This window comes from Thunnus albacares, chromosome 14 (assembly GCF_914725855.1).
Source record: "Thunnus albacares chromosome 14, fThuAlb1.1, whole genome shotgun sequence".
NCBI lineage: Eukaryota > Metazoa > Chordata > Actinopteri > Scombriformes > Scombridae > Thunnus > Thunnus albacares.
This window is the reverse complement of record NC_058119.1, coordinates 9,024,336-9,045,488: the sequence shown is the minus strand read 5'-3', so window position 1 is coordinate 9,045,488 and position 21,153 is coordinate 9,024,336. Positions and strand designations below refer to the sequence as shown.

The 21,153-nt window shown below is 39.3% G+C and overlaps 1 protein-coding gene across 3 annotated transcripts in view; it reads left to right on the top strand.

Moving 5' to 3' along the window:
* Window positions 1-15,479, top strand: part of klhdc3 (kelch domain containing 3) — a 46,474-nt gene extending 30,995 nt beyond the window's left edge. For 2 of the 3 annotated variants that reach the window (XM_044373086.1, XM_044373085.1), the window contains 3 exons: window positions 7,857-7,930; window positions 8,810-8,888; window positions 11,757-15,479. In XM_044373086.1, coding sequence (XP_044229021.1) covers window positions 7,857-7,930; window positions 8,810-8,888; window positions 11,757-11,823 — 220 coding nt within the window. In that variant the 3' untranslated portion in view covers window positions 11,824-15,479. Of the gene's footprint in view, window positions 1-2,141; window positions 4,753-7,856; window positions 7,931-8,809; window positions 8,889-11,756 lie in introns of those variants that run through there. The other variant, XM_044373087.1, reaches the window with a different exon arrangement.
* The last annotated feature ends 5,674 nt before the right edge of the window (window positions 15,480-21,153 follow it).

Here is a 21,153-nt window from a genome sequence, read left to right as displayed (position 1 = left end):
AGTTTCGGTCTAACAATGCCAAAGTGGCCTTAAGCGATGAATGAGTCTCTTTGATGTCATCACTGTGCTTAGACAGGCCCAGGTAAGGTCTGTGACCCTTATGTAATCCAGTGACGTTAAAAACAAAGTTATCATATGGGCTGAGACAGATGATGATGAGGTTGATGGTAGTAGAAGTACAAAATGAACGATTGCAGATTCTCCATAAAGAGGTTAGTGCACTCTGTCAGAATTGCTTGTTGGATGGTTGAATAGCTGCAGAAACCCCCTCCAACCTCACCCTTCTGATGTCGGATTGGCGAGGAGGGGTAGTGTCCCACCAAAGGGTGAGCTTGTTCAGTCGGAACATTTCTAAACATCCGATTGTGCGCCACCTATAGGGATGGAAAATAGTGGCGGCAGTAGTTTAGACTGGCCAATGTTAACCTGCTAATGGAACCGCCTACAGGCAAAGTAATAAGAACTGCACTTTTAACATTTGCGCTTTCACATTTAACACTTTTACCGCATTAAAATAAGTTAAATTTAAAATAACTAATAAAATGGAACACATTGTGTCACACTAATATAAACAGCTCAAATAGAAATACAATTTAGTTTGAAGCTGTAAAGCACCTTTTCCTGATTTTGTTAATTAATCTATAATTTAATAGCTTTTGTACACATCTCAGTTTTGACACTTCTGGTACTGTGGCTCTGCAGTTGGATGATATTAGCTGGGCCTAGTTTTGGGTGCCTTGCATCAATAAAACTGCATGTCCTTGTTTCTTTTCAGGTCAGTCACAGCTGCAGCAAACATCTAAATGTGACTGCTTTCCCAAATGTGTTTTCCAGGGTGTTGTGGTGGCTTTTCAAAAGCAAAAACAATGTTAGGATATTTAAAGCCCATGATTCACTTACCCTTGTTCAGAATTTCAGTCAAATTGTAGAAGTCACTGTAGCTCACCGCTGAGATTTCACACTGCCCTCTGCTCAGTACAGAAGGCCAGAAGGACAACCAGTCCCATTCCACCATTCATTCTTTTCCGGTGTAGTGTGCCATTTGTGTGTGTTTGCATGTGGCTGGATGTATTCACATGACTTAATGACTCACAGCTCCTCTTGTCAAGCTGACGTCAGAGTGGTGCACATACACACGCACATGCTTGCTTTGCTCTGCCAGCTTTAACACATTTGGCAATACGTAGAGTCACTTGGTACATTTTGTAAAGCTGGAAAGCATGCTGACGCCATTCCTAACATTAGCTGCAGAGACATTTATGCTTCAATTATTGGGTGCCCTTTTATGTGTCTGGCTATTAGCGACTCTTTACCCTGGATTAGGATCTTGTTTTGGGCTGTACACATGGAAAATGTTGAGAATAAGAGTATATATTGTTTGAGCATAAGCTCTAATCTATTTTAGTTTTAAGATAAAATTTAAAAAAGATTTTATTTTGTCCTGCCACCATGGAGCTTTCAGGTAGAGAGAGTGTGTGGCTGCTATAGACTCTGAGCAAGAGGGAGACCACATAGCAGGTAATCTCACCGGTAGCCAAAACATCCCAGCCCAAAACCTCTTGTTTAATCCACCAAAATCTCACCATGATATTTAATCTGTGTGGAATTTTACTGGTCATTTCAAAACAGCAATTTGCTGAACCAGAGAGCTCCTGCAGGGTCCAGTGATTTTGTTTAGTAGATCAGGAAGGTCAAAAGCCTGGTGCCTCGATATCGCCTACAGGGCCATTTGGCACCTTATCAATGGCTGAAAGGGCTGCTGTTATGATAGTCCAGCTGGCTAAAGTGTGGCTTGTTATCAATGTTGAACCTGACAGTTCAAATGTTAGACTAAACACAACAGGGGACTGAGGCAGAACTAATTCTAAAACACTTTTACACAGGTATTGCAACTTATATTAATTCTTCAACCAAAATATCAACCATTATGCACATTATGTACTACACTGCCTACATGTTATAATGTCTTAAGATCTGCTGCAGTGAAACTCGGCTCCAAGGAAACATGCCTATCAACAACACACTATAGATTTTGACACCACACACATGTTGTCATTTGCCCTTCTGTGTCAAAGGGTAAGCTGCAGAAGTTTCCTTTATTAATTGTCTGTCTGTTTGTGTGTGTGTGTGTGTGTGTTTAGTATGCCCAAGATAAAACCTGTCAAACAGTGAAGGTGACCCCAGCAGGATGTGGGGCATCCCGCACGTGGCGGTACAGGACCTTTGGGCAGCACAGCAACACTGTGATTTACTCTTCAAAGACAAGCTCATGATAGTATTTCATCTGCATCTTAACCCTCCTTAACCCACTAACAGCCTGTATACATTATGGTGTCATAGGGGTGAGTGTTACACAGCAGCTCAAATAAACAGCCTTCATAGGTGACACTTTGTGATGCTGTCCACCATGTAAATTGACATGTCTAAATAGTAGTAGCTTAACTTTTGATTTACTACTGTCATCACAACCAACACACCTCTTGGGGGTTTTACGCCCCCTTTGTAGAACAATGTCAGACTATGAGGACGGGTAAAAATTACAAGTAAAGCACACCAGCAATTGATTTAACAGAGTATGTGGTTATTTGTTCACAATCAACAAATTGCTATTAAACAACACTGCTTGGCAGTGAAATTAACATTTCTAACTACAAGAAATTACAAGGCTTTTATTAGTAAAAGAGAATGATCCAACTAACATGAGATGAAAGGCTTGTAGCAATAGTAAAAGAGCAGGAAGAGATACTCACTTGGTATGCAAAAGTAGTTGGTTAATAAACTGTTCTGATATCAGGGATGAACCAAAACTATAAGTGTTTTAAAAGTATTCTCTTTAGCTACTGTATGTTCGTCATTAGTTTCTTTTAGTCTTCTTTTAGGTATTTGACCTTGACACTAGTCTTACAAACTACAGCTGAAGAGTTGGATTATAGAGGAAGTAACTTATTTTTCCTAAATGAATCTGCCAGCTGTAGAGGAGTACTTGACAACCCCCTTCCCCTGTATATTAACCAGATGTGTTCAAGGCCCCAAACCACAATTTAATGTCTTCGTTATTTTTATAGGCACCTAGATTGATAACAACCTATCCTGATAAAAGGGACTAAATTCGTCCTGATAAATTTGTATTTGCTTGTGATTTGAAGAGCCAGTTTTCCTCTTCAGTACCATCACCAAGTCCAACTACATTTTGTCCACAAGAGTCGCAATTTGAGATGCATGCTTCACTAGCGGCTGGCATCTCCTCTGTCTAATCTGAAGCCAGGCGTCTCTCTTTCTGGGAGCCAGCTGTAGTTAGTGTCTCACCCTCTGCATGGGGCTTAAGTCTGGGTAGCTACAGGTCTTAATCCACCGTCCAGCCACTGCCCAGGAGGGGGCACAGATAGCTTGGTAAGACTAGGTGAGACAGCAGAGATTAAGGCAGAAGAATTGGACGAGAATCTATCGATCAGTGATAACCAAAGAAAGTTAAGTTCCAAAACTTTCACTAAGTCCAGTATCTTCTATCAGATACTTTATCTGTAGGCTTTGTCATTTAATGAAAATGTTTTAGTTTTATAGTGGCAATGGAATTAATTAGAGCTGCCGTGGTAACTGCATTACTAACGCAATCACGTCACGCCCATCGCAGAGTCAAGCTGATCACTGCTTTACCACTGAGTGAGCAGCTCAATGATGGGACATTAGTTATTCTCTCAGGCTTGACATAAAGAATGACGTGCCTGCCAAATTCTGATCAATATTCCTGCTACAAAGTCGGCTACTTAATGACAACACTGGAATAAAGATAGACATTTAAACTATAGAGAGCTATACAGAAAAGACGACAGGAATAAATGCATTTGAAAAGTTTACTGTATTGGTCCGAGTATAAGACAGATTTTTTTCCTAGAAATATGTCTGTAAAAAGTGGAATTGTCTTATGTTTGGGGTCTAGACAATGACATGTTCACAACATCAGATATTCTTTTTGAATGGATAAATTACCGATGTAAAACCGACTCCTACACGGAGTGTTGCATTATGGGTTGTTTGTAGCCTTAAGCCTTAAGTGAGTGTCTTAAAGTGTGTTTATAATGAGTGTGTTAGTCTGTCAGCCCTAAAAGTGTTTTGTTAGTCCAGTTTAACTTGCAGGAGTTTCTGAAGGCTGGTGTAATGTGTTTTTCTGCTGTGGAGGAAATAAATTCATGACGAGCGAAAACGAGTCCAAAGCGTCTTCCAACATCTCTACTGCAGAAACAGAATATGTCAAACTGCCAAATACCACTGTGACAGATGATAAGGAGCTTTTTTTATGAGGGTTTCCGCAATGGTTTGAATGGCTTTGCTAATTTGTGCAGTAAGGAAAAGATCAATACCGCAGCAGCTCTAGAATTCATGTTATTACCGAATAATTAAGACAATTTGCAGTAAATTATTTATTAAATGCGTTACTGCATGTTGTCATGTATGCAGTTAAGCTCTGGGAAGCAAAAGGAATCTTATAATCCTTTGGAGATATGTGTGGGAGATATGTTTTCAACCTGCCATAGTCAAGACCACTAGAACAGCTTTACCACAAACATAGTTTGTTCTTTAAGCAGTTAATTTTAAGATAAAGTCCCTGATTGTGTCTCATATTCTCTTTTCCATCACATTGTGCTGTGCGTAATGTGTTGCCTATTAATCTAGAAGTAATCCACAAATTGCTGTCTGTTTCTTTTTGTTTGTTAAAATATCTCTACCTGTTCCTTGTATTTTTAGTGTATTTCAATTCTGAAGTGCTACAGAAATTGTTTGATGCATGTCTGGTCATCCTGATAAGGTGCTCTGCAGGAAGTTGTTGTGCGTGATGAGTTCCTGTGAGCTAGATGGTTCTGAAGGACCAAAGTTCAATAGGAAGTGGAGAAAGGAAAAAGGATACAGATCATATCACTTCAAGAATGAGGATATGGCCAATGAAGCCACAGAAAACATGTCTACAAGGATTCCAGCTATATTGTTAACAGCAGTGTTTGTGTTTAGAAAGCAGAGGTGTCACTGATGGAGTTTCCTTCAACTCTCAATCTTTTTCTTGTCACCTCATTTGCATTGTTGCCATTTTTAAAAGTAATTTGCAGAATTTGTAGGCAATTAAATTCCTGGACACTTCAGACACTTTGGAGTATTCCCAGGCTCTGTGGTGTTCCCTCATTAGTTTTAGGACAGTAGTTCAGTTCTTTCTTCTACTGTTGTGGAGGTTTGAAAGATAATGAGGTGGAGAGTCAGTGCATTGCTAGAGAGGGCTGGCAATTAGGTGATTAGACACCCTCATTGAGTGTTGTTTGAAATAGCAACCAGTGTTTTCTTAGTGGGGGAGCGGCATCACTCAGGCCTCATTCAGACTGGGAACCACTGCTGCCGTAGGGGGAGGAGCACTTTCACACATACTGATACATTGCTGATCAAGTAACAAAGTGGCCCATCAAACACCAGGATCCCACATAAAGTCACACACTGTGACTTTCCCACTTCCAACTACTGCCAGTCTATCAGACACCTCTTACCACCCCCTTGTTCCTTCCCCTGCTTGTATGATCCTTTTATGCCTCTTCCTTTTTGCGGTGACCAATTAAGCATCACCATTCCCTAATGTTCTGCTGAATTTCACACCCAGGCTAACATTATCCATGAGCATGCGAGAAACCCTCATCCCAGGAGAATCATCATTTCTCTTGTTGGTCCTGTTAAAGCATCCTCTTATCTTTACCCTTTCACGCATCAGCATCCAAGGCCTTTACCCTCTCTCTGAGTGAGCTTGCACAGTAGTTGACAGTTACAGTACTGCAGTATGCTCTTTAGATAGTGATGCTACTTTTCAGTAATGGAGACAGATTGCTGATGTTATTGTCATTCCCACACATACAGTATCTAATGCAACCAATAAGCATTTGAATTTTTTCTTTTTCATGATTGTGGCACAGCAGTTTTTATACAAATATTAGCATGGGTAAATAATCTAGTATTCATATAAGATCTAACACCAAATTCATACAAGTTAACAATGGTCATATGGTTAATATGGTCATAATTCAACAAGCTAACTGGGTGAATGGCAGTTGGCGAAAAACAGACTAGATCCACTTGTGACACACATTACAAAAGCTACAGGCTCTCCAACATCCAACAGCTGTCTGGTTTTATGGCTTGTCATGACCCTTAAGTCCTAATATATATTCTCTAGACAAATGTACATTATTGTTTTAATGAACTTTTATTACTGGAATAGCACTCTCACACATCTTTTTAATTTATGTAGATTGTAAAATCACTACCAGTTGGCATTCAATTCATTTTAAAATGAGTTAGGAACCATTTGTGTCAGTACAGTTGATGGCACAGTCATCAATGCACTGCAGGTCCAGGTACGGAGACAGGAGAAGACAGTCTGATGATGATGATGATGATGACGATAAGGGACTTGGGTGGTTGAGGGTATTCTGATGAAGGCTCCTGCTATAAGCCTGGGAGGATCACCTCCTGGGGGGCAGGGGGCGTAATGACTTCCCCAGCTGGCCCCCTGGGACGACTGTGCTCGTGCTCTGCACCTCTCCTGGCTGCTTTAAGCCACAACCATGTTTGTTTAGGGAAGATTAGCAACGTAAAACCCTTACAACATCCTGAACACGCAGCAAAAGGGAGACACGATGGAGGGGACAGCGAGAAAGAGGAATAGAGATTGATGGGTGGGGAGACAGTGAAGGTATGTTCGGGAGAGAGTGCTCAGGGTGAGGATGAGGCTGCAAATGGTTTGAGGCAAGAATGGCAAATAGAAATGATTGGAGGTAAAGGGGAAATCTAATACATTTTATTCCAGGAGGCAATTCAGAACAAGTGGTTTCTGCGAGATTGCTTCAACAGTACAGGAGCGGTGTTTGATGGTGTCTTTGGTTGGACAGATGCCAGTCAAAGGCCAGTCTGTGCGTAGCAGGAAGCATCTTGCTGAGCTATTAAAGACCAGACCTGGCTGCTAAATCCCTCTGCTATTCTCCATAATAAGCACTCACAGAAACTAACCTGTTTGGTGAATGCACCTGTTTGGCTGAGTGTCCTCTGGGAAGCGTATACTATAACTATGAATCACAGTTTTTTATATTATTTCAGCTCCCAGGGGCTGTAGCTTATTACTTTTAGTTCTGTTTTTATACAGTTTCCTTACATGCTCCCCTAGTCGTCATGTTAAATGAAGGAAGAGCAGAGGTAGAAATGAATACAGAGATACTGACTGAAGAAAATAGGGATAGAACTAGGCTATATTTTTTAAAGCCGTGGTGCCCCAGGTGTGTCACAGGTGTGTGTGTGTGTGTGTGTGTGTGTGTGTATGTGTGTTAAGCTGCGGCAGGAAACAGATGTGCAGTGATATGAACGGCTGCACAGGTCTGGGAGACTATCTGCACCGGCCAGCCTGCTGTCTCACTGCAGTGCTCTACTTCCTGTGGGCTTAAATCATGCCAGCCCATGATAAGGAGAGTAGAGCGTTGTGTGAGCAGCACTTCTCCTTTTAAGAATAATCTGTGGCTCCCTGATTATGAACCTTAGTGATAAAAGAAAGATGGTAAGAGGATGGATGACAAGATAAATATTTGGAATCCTGTTGGTAACTAATTGCTGAGTATTCTATGAATAATATCTAAAGAGCAGCAATAAATTTCTCCAATAAAACAGTTAAAAAGCCAATGGCAGGTTGTGTTGGTCATGCTCATGAAGCAAGGAAGTTTAAGGAAATACTGTTGTCCTCCTGAATAGTTGTGAATCCTTGACAAACACAAACGTGTCAATTTTAATATATTTGTGTTTAACTCTGACACTAGAAACACTTGTTTTTGTTCTCTTTACAGCCCCTGTCCAGAGCAAGGAATGGGTGATGAATTTAACCTCATGGATCATTCAGACCTGTATATCTTAGATTTCAGTAAGTATCCCTGTCATTATCTATGTCTCTTAAGTTAGTTTAAGAAAGTGTCTGATTTTTTAATGGGTGCATGAAGCTCTAGCTGCTTTATCCACCTTTGCCTCTACCACCCTAGGGTGCCATTGTAAATATTTTAAGCCTCTGTGCCTGGTTAAATAAAACATAGATGTTCTCCTCAATACATTTTATAGTACCAGTACCCTCCTTACACCACAGCCTCATTCCTCACCTGGCCTAATGTGCCTGGCCTTGGCCCTGCTTTGTGTTATCACATGGGGCACTTCCGTCTCCCGGACTACCAAATATAGCCATATCCTGCCTGCACTGGGGTAGCCTCGCAGTGCTGTCAGGTCACAGTTAGGGTTTGTGTAGGTGAGCTTACACAGGGACACAGACACCGTATGGGACTGGCAGTACCCAGCGGCATCCCCTGTGGCATACGCCTCCACGTGCCAGTCGTGTGTGCCTTTGCACTGTTTATCACCGAACATATGGTGGAACAGCCATGATGGCAATTGTACTGTAATAGCGACGAAGTTTGTAATTAGTCTTAGAAAGCAGGTTTGTACGATAAGACGATTTGTGTGTTAAGATGATTTAACGCTATCATCACCGTGTTCTGTCACTGCAAGTGTGCGTGTACTCATATGTGAGCGCTGTTGTTTGATTCAGCTGTTTTTCTCTGCTATTTCTCTGCTCTCTCTGGTATAAACAGTGATTTTAACACTGTGAAGAGCGACTCTTTCCCCTTTTCTCTACAGATTCTTGGATCTGACATGCCTGGCTACATTTTGAATTCCCACAGCTGAAATTGATATTCTGAGTGTGATTAGTTCCCATGATCCATCTATGACTCATTACCCTTTCTTCTCTTTTCAGGCCCTAATTTGAAGACGTTATGCAAAATAGCTGTTATTCAGTACAGTCTGGAGCAGTCAGGACTCCCACATGATATCAGGTCAGAAAGGCATCCTCTTTTCAAACATAGAACTGACATATTGTTCATGCTGTTTGTATTATGCTTGTCATTGTTGCCACCAATCTTTCTCCCTCAATAATGACGCTGTTTTTCAAAGAGGAAAAATTATAACTCATTATCCTTCATTTAAACAGTATAAGTTTTACGAAGGCTTTGGTCCGACTTTATTTAAAGCCCCTACATCTTCAATTTGTATGTAATTATATCATCTTTGTAATCACAGTGAAACATCCGTACAGTCAGTGTGCTGCTTTCAGTCTGTTCATTGTCTGTGTACCCATGAACAGTTTCCACAGAAGTTGCAGAAGAAAAGAGGATTTTCAGCCAATATAAAGCTTATTTGTTGCATGGAAGTGTTATAGGGGAACAACTATAGAGACAGTCTGAATGACATGCAGCAGAAAAGAAGAAATCATATCTCTGAAAGATGAAGATAGCCATAACATTCTCCCAATGTGCTATGTAACACAAAAGATCCGTTATAAAGCCACATACACAAATGGAGGTTAGCTACCTTTCGATGTATCATGTTGTTAGATAAAATGTTTCATACGCTGCCAAAACTTCAAATCCTTTAAAGCAAAACGTATTTGCTATTCTTATGTTGTTACAAAATAATTGCCCACCTAACACCTGGCAAGTGAGGATCAGTGAGTATGACAAGACATGTTAGACTAAATGATGAACTGACAGATCTGGATGTGAAAAATAATCAACCTCTTAAGACAATTTTGAATTCAACATGTACTAGAATGAATGGAAGTCTTCTTGTTCTTTGCGTTAAATGTCTTTTATTCCTCTGTACAAAAAAACTACAAAACTCTCTCCCATAAACTGGGTTACACATAGTGAACTAATAGCTTTGCAGTCTCTCACATCCCTGTATGACCGAATCATTGTTGTTCAATTATAAATAAAATTGCTGGACTAGATATAGATGTGCACATGCACACATATGCACACTATCGTATTCTAAGATCATGACAGACGTGGAGATCATAGATATGACTACAGCATACTTTTTTTTTTTACTCCAAGTAGAATACACACATACATACACACACACAGCCACAAAACATCTAGATTTCTATGAATCCACTGAAATACATGAAATGATTTAGAAGAAATGCAAATATCTAGTTGATCAGTTGCACAAACAGCCGACAGAAAATTAACATGTAGCACCTCAAAGTATTTTTGAAGACACTGTAAAGCTGTAAGGAAATAATGTGATGGATTGAATAAATACATATAGGGCTATGCAATATATTGATATTATATTGATATCATGATAGGAGACTAGATATGGTCTTAGATTTAGGATATAGTAATATCATGATATGGCATGAGTGTTTTTTCCTGGTTTTAAAGGCTGCGTTACAGTAAAGTGATGTCATTTATCTGAACCTAACAGACTGTTCTAGCTGCTCTATTATTTGTCTTTACCCACTTAGTCATTATATCCACGTTACTGATGATTAGTTATCAAAAATCTCATTGTGTAGCTATTTTATGAAAGCACCAAAAGTCATCATTAAAATATCGTCGCAATATCGATATTGAGGTATTTGATGATCAAAAATATTGATATTTGATTTTGTCCATATCTCCCAGCCCTAAATACATAATTGTCCTCTCTCCTTGACAGCTTTGACAATTATTTTGATAAATAATTTGTAAGAGAAACTGAAAAGTTTGAGAACACGATGATGTGTTGTGACATTGTAATCATAGGCTAGAGACGTGGTAATAACTGTGTTAAAACCAGATTTTAAAAACATGTAAATGCAAAATACACGTCCAATAGTGTTTTTTTTTTTAGCAATTTGTCACTAAATACTATCAACCTCCTGTACTCTGCTTGCATATTAAAGTGAAATGTGCAAATTTGTATTTTTAAACTGGCAGATTAATATTAATTAAAATCTGTCAATTCAAAAGTATTGTACCCAGTATGATATATTATTTTTGCATTATAGGGAATAGTGGAGCACAATCCATCCATTTCAAATGCATAACAATTTCCCAAATAACTCCATGAATAAACTTTGTCAAGCTGAAGTATCTCTGTGGACAAGTGTGTCTGAAATTGAGGGATCACACCAAAGTGACTTTTTTTTTAAACATGAGGACCCTGTGCAACTTGATACTAATTACTCCTTTTAGCATCTCATTTCTCTTGCACCATCACTACCACCTTGCACACTCCCCACTTTAGTGTTTGCGGTTGTGTTTCTAACCCTTAAAGGGTTTTCAGTGGGGTCACAAGAGTCTGGTTAACTCCCTTTGCCCCTCACTGGCATCTCCAGCTCCAATGCCAATCTCTCCTCTTAAACACACACGCGCACAACAACACAAAAAAACGAACAAAGCAATTGAGAGTGAGTGAGTGTGAAACCAGAGCCAGTGATAACAATCTGGAGCTCAACCTCTGACCTGTCATCAGGTCAGCACTAGACCCTGTTGTCAGTCCCTGCTCCTGGTTCTCATGTTACAGCGGGGCCTTCCCTCATCCTTGTCCATATCATAGCGCTTCACTGAGAGCAAATGTCACAGAATTGCTTGATGCAGTGTTGATGCAGTTGACTTTTAGCATCTTGTTTACTTGAAACCTCAGAAGTCTGCTGTGTTTTTCTGAAGTTAATAAAAACATTAAGATTGTGAAGCTTTGCCTGAAATCTTAAAGCCAGCGGTACATTTTAAACAATCTAACTGGCGTTTATGCCCACTGTGTCATATTTAACAGCAGTTTGACAACATTTGTGATCACAATGAAATAAGAATTAGTTTGGATGATACTTGAGCTGTTATTCTTCTTATAACTAAGATTCTTGTTGTTCACTCCAGGTGGGAACTGGCAGCCATGACCACCAACAGCAACATCAGCAGGCCCATCTTCTCCTCCCACGGCTGACGCCACTGAATGTGAAGCAGAACCAGAACTCTTCGCTCTGTTTCGGGACGCCAGGCTTTTATCTTTCTAATTTACTGAGCTCTGAGGGATTGTTTTTGTAGAGTTTGGATTTATTCCCCACATTCTTCAAGTGAAAACTCTCAGTACTGACCAAAATATCCTGCATATGACCTCCTTGGACTCCATAGGCTTTCTCGTGTCTAAGGATATTTTAACCCTTGAGAAAGAAATTGTTACACCTGCTCTCCTTTTTTTTTTCTCTTCTTTCTAGCCTCTCTAGAAATCCAATCAGCCTATGATAATCATAGACTTCTAATCGTAAGCACAGGAAGAGACAAGAACTTCAGCCAAAGGTCTTGAGAGTTAAACCTCTTTGTTTGGGGATGTCATCCTGATGTCACATTCAACAGATCTCCCCTAAGAGAGAGATGTGAACCTTCTGTTCTAGACAGAAAGAGACTGAGATGGAGTATGTATATCTTGCAGTTCTAACTTGGTCTTAAAACCATGTTAAACTACCATGTCCATTTGCGACGAATGAAGTTATGTACGCAGTATATGGAGGCTACTAGGATAATTTATTTTCTTGGCATGGAGTGCGAGGAGACTGAATATTGGGTACCGAATTAATTGGGGTGTAACGCTTGTGAAAAGTTCTGTTTGACTGCTTAGCTTTTTCCCTACTTCTTCATCACCACCTGGCTAACACCTGACTGCTCTTCAGTGACTCAAAGGTGATTTTGCAAGGCTGTTGATGCAAGCTGTCTGCCTTGTAATATAATCAAGTCCATCTACCTCCCTCAATAGCATGTATCATAGAGTCTTTGGTAAGACCTCCCATACATTAGTCGTCTCCTTTACCCCAGAAAAAAAAAGCCTTTTCACAGGGAAGTTTGTGTTTCTGGCTGTTTGTTGTATTCTTCCAAGAAATGTTGTATTGTCACTGGAAGAGTGGAACTCACCTGCCACATCCTGCCTCCCCCCCCCCCCACCTACCCCCTGTAGTTTGTTTTTTTCAGTGCCAAATGTGGAAGGGAATCATGATGCAAATATATACTGTGTATGTGTGCAAGCACGTGGTCCCGTCTACACATAATCCCAGCCCACCTGCTTCAGTCGGCTTGTTGTTGTGGGGGAGATCGTCACTAATATGCATAATGTAGTTGTTCCTCTTCTAGACAATCCTACTGAGTCAAACAGCGCTCAGCCTCTCCTTGTGACCTGCCTGTTCACAGTGCGGTGAAAAAAAAAACAAGAAAGCGTGCACATGTGTTTATGTACTACTACAAGCAAAGCTGAACCTGAGCAGATGATATAAATGTATAAGGGCTGTTGTTAGATTACATACATTCACCACAGCTCAAAAATAACTTAGTTCAAATTGGGGATGTTTATACAGTTTCTGGGGGTTTTCTTTTATTAATACTATTGACACATTTTAGAACAAAACTTTGAGAACACAAGAATGGTGTCTTACCTTTTATCTCTATCAAGATCAGTTAAAGGATAATGTTGGCAATATACTCATATTTTTGACATTCTCAACAAATCCCATGAAAATGCCAAAACCAACAGTGTGTTACTCCATCTAACAATACTTTCCAACTTCTTTAGTCTGCCCGTGGCTGTCAGTCCCAAGCCTATTTGTTCCTGCCGAAGATGTAAAACTTAAAAGACGGGTCACTAATATTTAGTTTAATTTTTTCAAATGGCTAAATATTTCTTTAACAACTGGTGCACTGTAGTTTTTAACAAATGCTAATCAAACAGAAGTAACTAAGTGCATTTGTTGGGGACTGTTTTCAGTCGTAGATTTGGTGCTCAAGTGAAAATTTACGGCAGCAGGACAATATATGGGATCAACTCAAAATAAACTGCAGTTTTTGAACATGTCACCCAGTGTAACAGCTCACTGATGTGTTTTTAATTGTTTTTGGACTTTGACTACACAGGCAATACTTGTTAGTAGGATCAACTCATCATTGGTTTTGGTAATTTTATGGTATTTGTGGCGATGAGAAAATATACAGAATATTATCCTTTCAATTTTATAAATAATAACAACATGAAATTGAAATTAGTGAGTGGGTGAGACTGACTATACAGGCAGTAGAGTTGATATTAATGCCTTTATTCAACATTTTCACCATGGATTTTAGTGATATCTGGTTCTCAACAGTACAAAGCTCTAAACTTTGCAAAACTAAGATGTGAAAAGGAACTGTGTTACCACACACTTGTGAATTGCATCAATGCTTTTCAGTCCTGGTCTTTGGGGTCAAGTGTGCTGTTGTTTTTTGTCTTGCCAGGTAGTTACATTTCCTCTGTATCAGTCAGTCCCTGATTAGCTGGTTTGAATTGTACCCAGCAGAATCCCAAGTATCAGGACTGAACACCACTGACCTGCATCTTAAATGTTTACAGATTTGTGTATTTCATGTAAAGCAGTGCAAAACAATCTTAAATGCAGGTTGAAGTCACCAGATTACTGCACTAAAGCCAATTGTGGCATGTCAGGCCTTATAGATAGGAGACATGTTGATGCTGCTTTTTGTTTAAGTAGACTCCAGAGTTTGAGACGCTTGCTCGGCCAAACTAAGTCTGAATATTGATGTTTTTATTTACAGACCTGCAGTGCCAATGTGACTCAGTGAGTCTTATGCCCTCTGCACTGCATATGGACATATCACACACTTGATATTCCTCAGTACCCCAGTTACTTGGACTATACAGCAGCTAATGCAGTGAAATCACAGGGAAGCCTGTCGCGTGTTCACACAAAAAAAAAAACTTCCCGTAAACAAATCAAACTGTTAACATGACACCAAATGGCCAACGGCAAAACTGATGATATTATATATATTTATTTCTTTTTTCTAATGTGTGGTGTGGAAGTCATTTTTATTTTCTGGATTTTGGTCCTTGTTGCGTGTGAAGATTATGGGTGATGATAGTTTCAGTCAAAAACTCTTCAGGAATATGACATGAGGTAAATATTTAGTAAATGACAATGTTGACGCCGTGGTCAAAAAATAAAATGCCTGCACGACAACATTTACTCAGTGATGGTCACTCACTTACCTCCAGTAAGGCAATGCTAATGACAAGAGTTTGTGATTTTGCCTATTATTTTGGCATTACATTTTTAAAGGCTGTTATCTAAAACCCCAAAAAATCAGTTTCTTCTCTCCTTTGCAAATAGTTGGCTGAGCTACACAGATGGGCTGCATCTTTGTGTTACCAAAACAGCAATTGTCATCCGAGAAGAAACTGCTTCTGTCAAGAAAAATAACACAGTTTTACATCACTGGAATATATCTCGCACTCATGAAGTTACTCAGTGTGAACAGTAATTATTTGCCAAGTAGAAGTACATGAGGAGTGTATTCCATCTTTAGGGCTAACGGTATATGGTTGAATAACTCATAAACAAAGAATGCTTAGAAAAAAACAGAACAAAGTATTGAGTGTATCTGCATTCATTTTACAACTGTGTTGACCCCCTATGCTTATTGTTATTGTTTTTTTTTAATTTTTTTTTTTTTTTTTTTTTTTACATTTTTAGAGGGGACTCTATCTGTCAAGGTTGGTCAGGACTTCCTGTGCAATATGCTTTATAAATATATCAATAATAAATCTGAGACCATTTGAGTTAACACTTGTTTCTGTTTTTCAGTGTGTGATAGATTCAATTTCTTTACATTTTTATTCTGTTCGATGAACCAGCAGGTATTCTCTGAAGATGTGTGTGAATTTGGTCTGCACTGCATTGGCTGTGTCACCCAGTGTTGCACTCTGATGTACAGTGGTGGAAGATCCTTTACTTTTACAGTAGGTAAAAGAAGCAAAATCACACTGTAAAAATATTCCATTACAACTAAAAGGCCTGCATCAAAAAACTCTACAGATGGATTTTCTAAAATGATATGTTTGTATTTTAAAAAAACTAGTAACTATAGCTGTTAAATGTTGTAGGGTAAAAAGTGTAGTGGAGTATACACATCTTCCCATTCACTTGAATGAGAAAGCGTGTCCAAACTTTTGACTGGTACTGTAAGTGTAAAGTACCATAAATTGGAAAAATTCAGGTAAAGTACTGTTACCAAAAAATTGTACTTAAGTTCAGTATTTGAGTAAATGTTAGTTCCATCACTGCTGATATGTCATGGTCAAGGTTGGTGTGGCAGAAAGTTATACCTCTCGCCAGTGCAGGTGAAGTTTCTATACTGTGTTATATTATGTGTGCCTGATTGAACACTCCTCAAATGGAAGCACTGCTTTTTAAAGGACAGGTTCACAATTTTTCGAGACTATCTTAAAGTAACAGTCAAGTGCCCAAATGAACATTGACACAGTTTTTGCTCTTTAATCATTCCTCCTGTTCATGCTGAAATCCCTTCCTAACATGATATAAGTGATGGGGGACAAAATCCACAGTCCTCACTCCATGCAAAAATGCATTCCAAAGTCAACATAAATTTACAGCGTCATATTAACTTGAGATAAATGTTGGAATATGTTTTTGCATGTGGATTATGTCCCCCATCACTTACACTGGAATCATGTTAGGAAGGGATTTCTTAATAGTCAGCATGAACAGGAGGAATGATTACAGTAAGAAAAACCTGTTTCAGTGTTCATACAGGCATGTGAGTTTGAGTTGGTTTTAAGACACTTTGAAAACGTGTGAATCTCCCAAGCTTTTCCGTAAGTCAAAATAATTTATTTTAATGAACACCACTATGACTTAAAATGCGTACAGTTGGAGTAACAGCTGCAGATACTTCAAACTGTGTTTCCATTCATTTGATTCCTAAACAAATCCAGATGTATCAGATTGTCACCTCTTTATCTGTTGAGTGAATCTCGTACTTTCCTGTATGTGGCACTTCATAGCCATCAGGTCTTTGAACCCTGCAGCCTCCCATCTTCTGCTTCCTGCTGAAATCCAGAGAGCCGTATCTGCCCCAGTCGGCCTGTCTGATGGCCCTCACCGTCTACAGCAGTGGGTACTCTGAAGCTGTGGTGCCACCCAGCCTCCCCCACCCCCCAACTACTACTGGCCTTCAGACCTAATGGGAAGCGTGCGGCTGTTCTGGGGGGTCCCATCATTAGAAAGGGTCTGAACCCCCTGCTCCGATCTTTGCCTCTGCAACCAGTAGCGTCCTGGCAGTTTGTTCCTGTCTGTCACCAGCCCCGTGCTATAAAGTCAGTGTTATCTGCAGTGTTAAGTGCAGGCCACAGACGGAGGGTCAGCTTAAAGTGAATTAGTAGAGACACCCTGTCCCGCCTGGCCCCGCGGCACACAGGAAGCAGGGCTGCGTTGGGTCCCTCTGTCTGGCCCCGGAGCCTGCCTCGGTCAGCATTGCAGGCGCTAATGCAGGCAGACACTCAGCCAAATTACTCTCTAATTTCCCTTCAGGACTCAGACGATCCCACTGGCCCTTGAGAATCAGACTGAGGATTTGTTCGGAGTGATTTGTTTTGTCTTGTCCTCTCCCCGATCCCTGTCCAATTCCCTCACTCAAGTTCTAGTTCTCTGCTCCCAGCATTGTTGAAGCCACTAAATTGAGGATTTGCAAAAAGAGGCATTATGGGAGCACAAGCACTTAGAAGATTGAAGCTGCAGCTGTGTAATATAAACTCGTGCAAAAATGATGGAAGTGAAACCAGCAAGTAGCATTTCACAACACAAAAATGGAATGAAATAGCTGCAGGACAATTTCAGCCAACAGTCCATTCTGCTTGCACAAACAGCATTTTTCAGGTGAAGTATCTTCATATGTTGATGCTCCAGTTAAGAGCACTTCCTCCTTCTTGAAGATCAACTTCTCAGGATTTCTACAGAAAAACTTGCTCTTTAGCTCTTCCATGCAAGTGTCATGCTTGCAAAGGTGACTCTTCTAGGATCAGCGGCAGACTTTTGTAAAATGCAAGGTGTCCAGTTTGCCTTAGTCATGTTTTGTGATGCCCATAATCTATTCATCTGGTAGAACTAATTTTGTGTGAGTGGCCGAGGCTTGCGGCATCATTGCGTCATGTCTGCAGACCTGCAGCTTAATTTCCCTCCAGCAGGGGTTTAATTGAGTGACTAATACACACGCAGTTAAAACCCTTTGAAGACAAACTGCCATAGCTGACTGGCTCAGAAGTCTGTTCAGACGTTAAACAATGATGCATCAAGCTGGTTTTCAGCTGAGACTCCTCACATTTTAAACTCTGAAGCTGTGCTCAAGCTGTTAAAAATGTTTAAGTGCCTAATGAAAAATCACTTGGCTTGTGTATGCTTATAATAGGCCTATTCTTCTACTGACAGACAGTGTGTCTTAACAGTAGGTTTAGTGAACTGATCATTGCCTGCCATGTCATCACTGTGTGGTGTCATTCATATTGACGCAACCATTTTATGTGTGTTTAGGGGAAATCATATGGTCTTCCTATCAAATGTAAAGCCTCATGTCAAAAAGTAAAAATTTGTGAGGACATTTTGGTGTTTTTCATATTTTAAAGTATTTTTTCTCTGTATGACATGTAAATTAAAATAGGATATATTTATAAAACTACATTTCTGTTGAAAAGAGGAGGATTAGCAGTTGTGTTTTGTTATGTCAAATCCTGTGTTAGTTCACAAATGAAGTGAACAGGTTGCATCATGAGACACGCTGTTTAACTGTGAAACCAACTCCATTGTCCAATGTTGTATTTGAGTGCCAGAGTAAAGTAGAAAAGCGTTCATCCATCTGTTGAATATTTAAGAATAAGTAGTACAATTTATTTGATGTATTTTGCAAGATATAGAAGTTTAGTTTTTTCAGCTAAGCTGCAGTAGAGTAAGGGACATAATACTTTACCTAAAAATCACTTTTCTGTATCAAATTGATGTTGAACCGTGAAATGTAGAGACAAGAATGATCAGATGAGGTTCCTACAAACAGTCGGTTCAAATACTATAAATTTAATGTTGTGTTTGGAGTCCTAGAGACCCCCGACCCTCTTTACCAGCTTAATGTTGTTTTATTACCTTTATATAACATAACTTTTCCTAATTTTAAGAGAATTGCTTATAAACAGCAGTAAAACATAGTTACATAAGATACAAAATACAAAAGATGTTCATATGCTCTATATCTGTGATTGTTGTTTACAATGTCACACTTCTCCTTCGAAATCCCAAATACTGTAAGTCTATTTGGTTTTCTGTTTTTGTAGTTTCATAAGAGTTGTTACGAGATCTTAACAGTAAATGACCCCAAAACGTGGGTAGAATAACATTTCTATTTGATTTCTTTGTCTGTGAATGACTTTTTTTTTAAAGCAAATTAAAGTAATAAGCATTTGTTTGCATAGCCCATTAAAAACATAGAAGAGATGTCTTATATTTAAAATGTGCAAGCCCAGTTTTTGGCAGAGAGAAGTGTTACTAATTCAATGCTTTTCTGTGTTTGGTCTGAATGAGGTCAGTAGAAAAGGAAAAAATATCTGAAGGAATAATAATGGTTGATTTTTTTATGTACTGCCTGTGACCCAAACAATGAGGAAAAAGCCAGTGTGAACAAAAGGGTTACAACTGGTTTAGTGTTACCTTTAAAAAGCCAATGGTGTTTTTAAAAATCCATTTTAAACCCCACAGCCAGGTCAAACAGTCACACTGTGTCAGGATGTGTTTGCTGATTGTAGATTACCAAGAAAACCACCTAAAATTCTGAGTCCTAACAAGGCTGAGTCCAAAAAGTTACTTTTAGGACTTGTTATGGATCCCTGCTGTATTTCTATAAAGAGAATACATTGCTAAGAAAAATACTCTGGACCCTCAAACACACCAAGAACCCCTACCTCACTTTGATGACATGTTCAAGTAAAATGAGACAGCTGGCAAAGTAAAATGGGACAATCACTGATGGTTGTTTTCAAATAGGGTGATGTGAAAATTGGCTGGTTGAAAATTGTAGGCTAATTACAAGCGTAATCTTTTTAAATGAATAGTTAGTTTACATTAATGATTTAATGAATTAATGACTGAACTGATAAATGGATTTAACCTTTTAAAAAACAAACTTGAAACATGATTGTTCTGTAACTTGTAATATGACAGAGGTGCACACAGTAGCATAGTAACTCATGATTTTAAGGCACCTGATAGCCTAGAAACATGCCGTTTTCACAGAAAAATGTCCCATTTTAGCTTAATTTTTTGTCCTGTTTTACCTAATGCCTTCAGGTAAAATGGGACAATCAGCCGCAACCCTCTTCCATGAAAAGTAAAGTGTATTGTGAAAATATTTTGATTATAAATCAAACAGTTCATAAAATGCAAGATCCTACAACCATTTTTGGTGTCATACCCTCATCCTTTTAGCTGCAGTTCTCCTATTACCAAAAAGAGAAAATAAATTGTGACCAGTGATTTTGAAAAAAATCTTTGCTCCGTCCATCATAGTTATCTCAGACCAATGAAAATGATTGTTTCATGTAAAGGACATTTGTAGCAACAATGCAATAACATGTTTGGTGATTGGCTGATAATATTTAAAGAGCCCAAGCTGTAAAACCTTACTTGATGTCGCAAATTACCTGACTTATATCAAAATTGTTGCATGGATTTTTAAAAAGTCACCAGTGTCTACACATAAGCTTCCTCTTCATATGATTCTCAGTATTGATCTCATCAGATCAACAAGAAGGCGATGCTGCCAGTATGCAGTGCTCTCTAATAAACACCCAATCAAATTAACTTTGAGCATCACTGGCAGGTATACTGATCAACCCTAAAAATTCTGTCGTTCTTTAATTGACACAATATTTGCACTCAATACGGGCCAATACCTGCAAATGCTTTAAGTACTTACAACATCACATATTGCACACACACATAATTCCATATAAATCAAATCTAACACCTTTGATGGTTTAAGTCGCCGGGTTGGATCTTGCGTCCACTAACAGGATATTTTTAGGACTCCCTTCACTAAATATAACCCGCCTCGATCATTTGTCATCGCGTCACAACAAGTAACACTACCCGTTTTGCCTTTTTCCTTCCCGCTGACTGAGTTGGATGAGAGGTATCGGGTTTTAGGCTTTAAAAGGAGGGACGCTCACAAGAGCTTGACACTCTCATCCAGATCAGAGCCTGCAGAGGTAGGAGATGAAGAGCTCTTATCTGTTGCTTTCTCCACACAGGGAGGGGAGGCTTACTTTTTTATAAGTCATTATATTATATTATTTTTTTCTCAATCTGCGAAGATGGAAAAGTAAATAATGGATTGCTTTGTTATTATACATTTCCTTCTGGGACCATCATTACATGTGTGTCTGTTTTCCCTCAGGTGG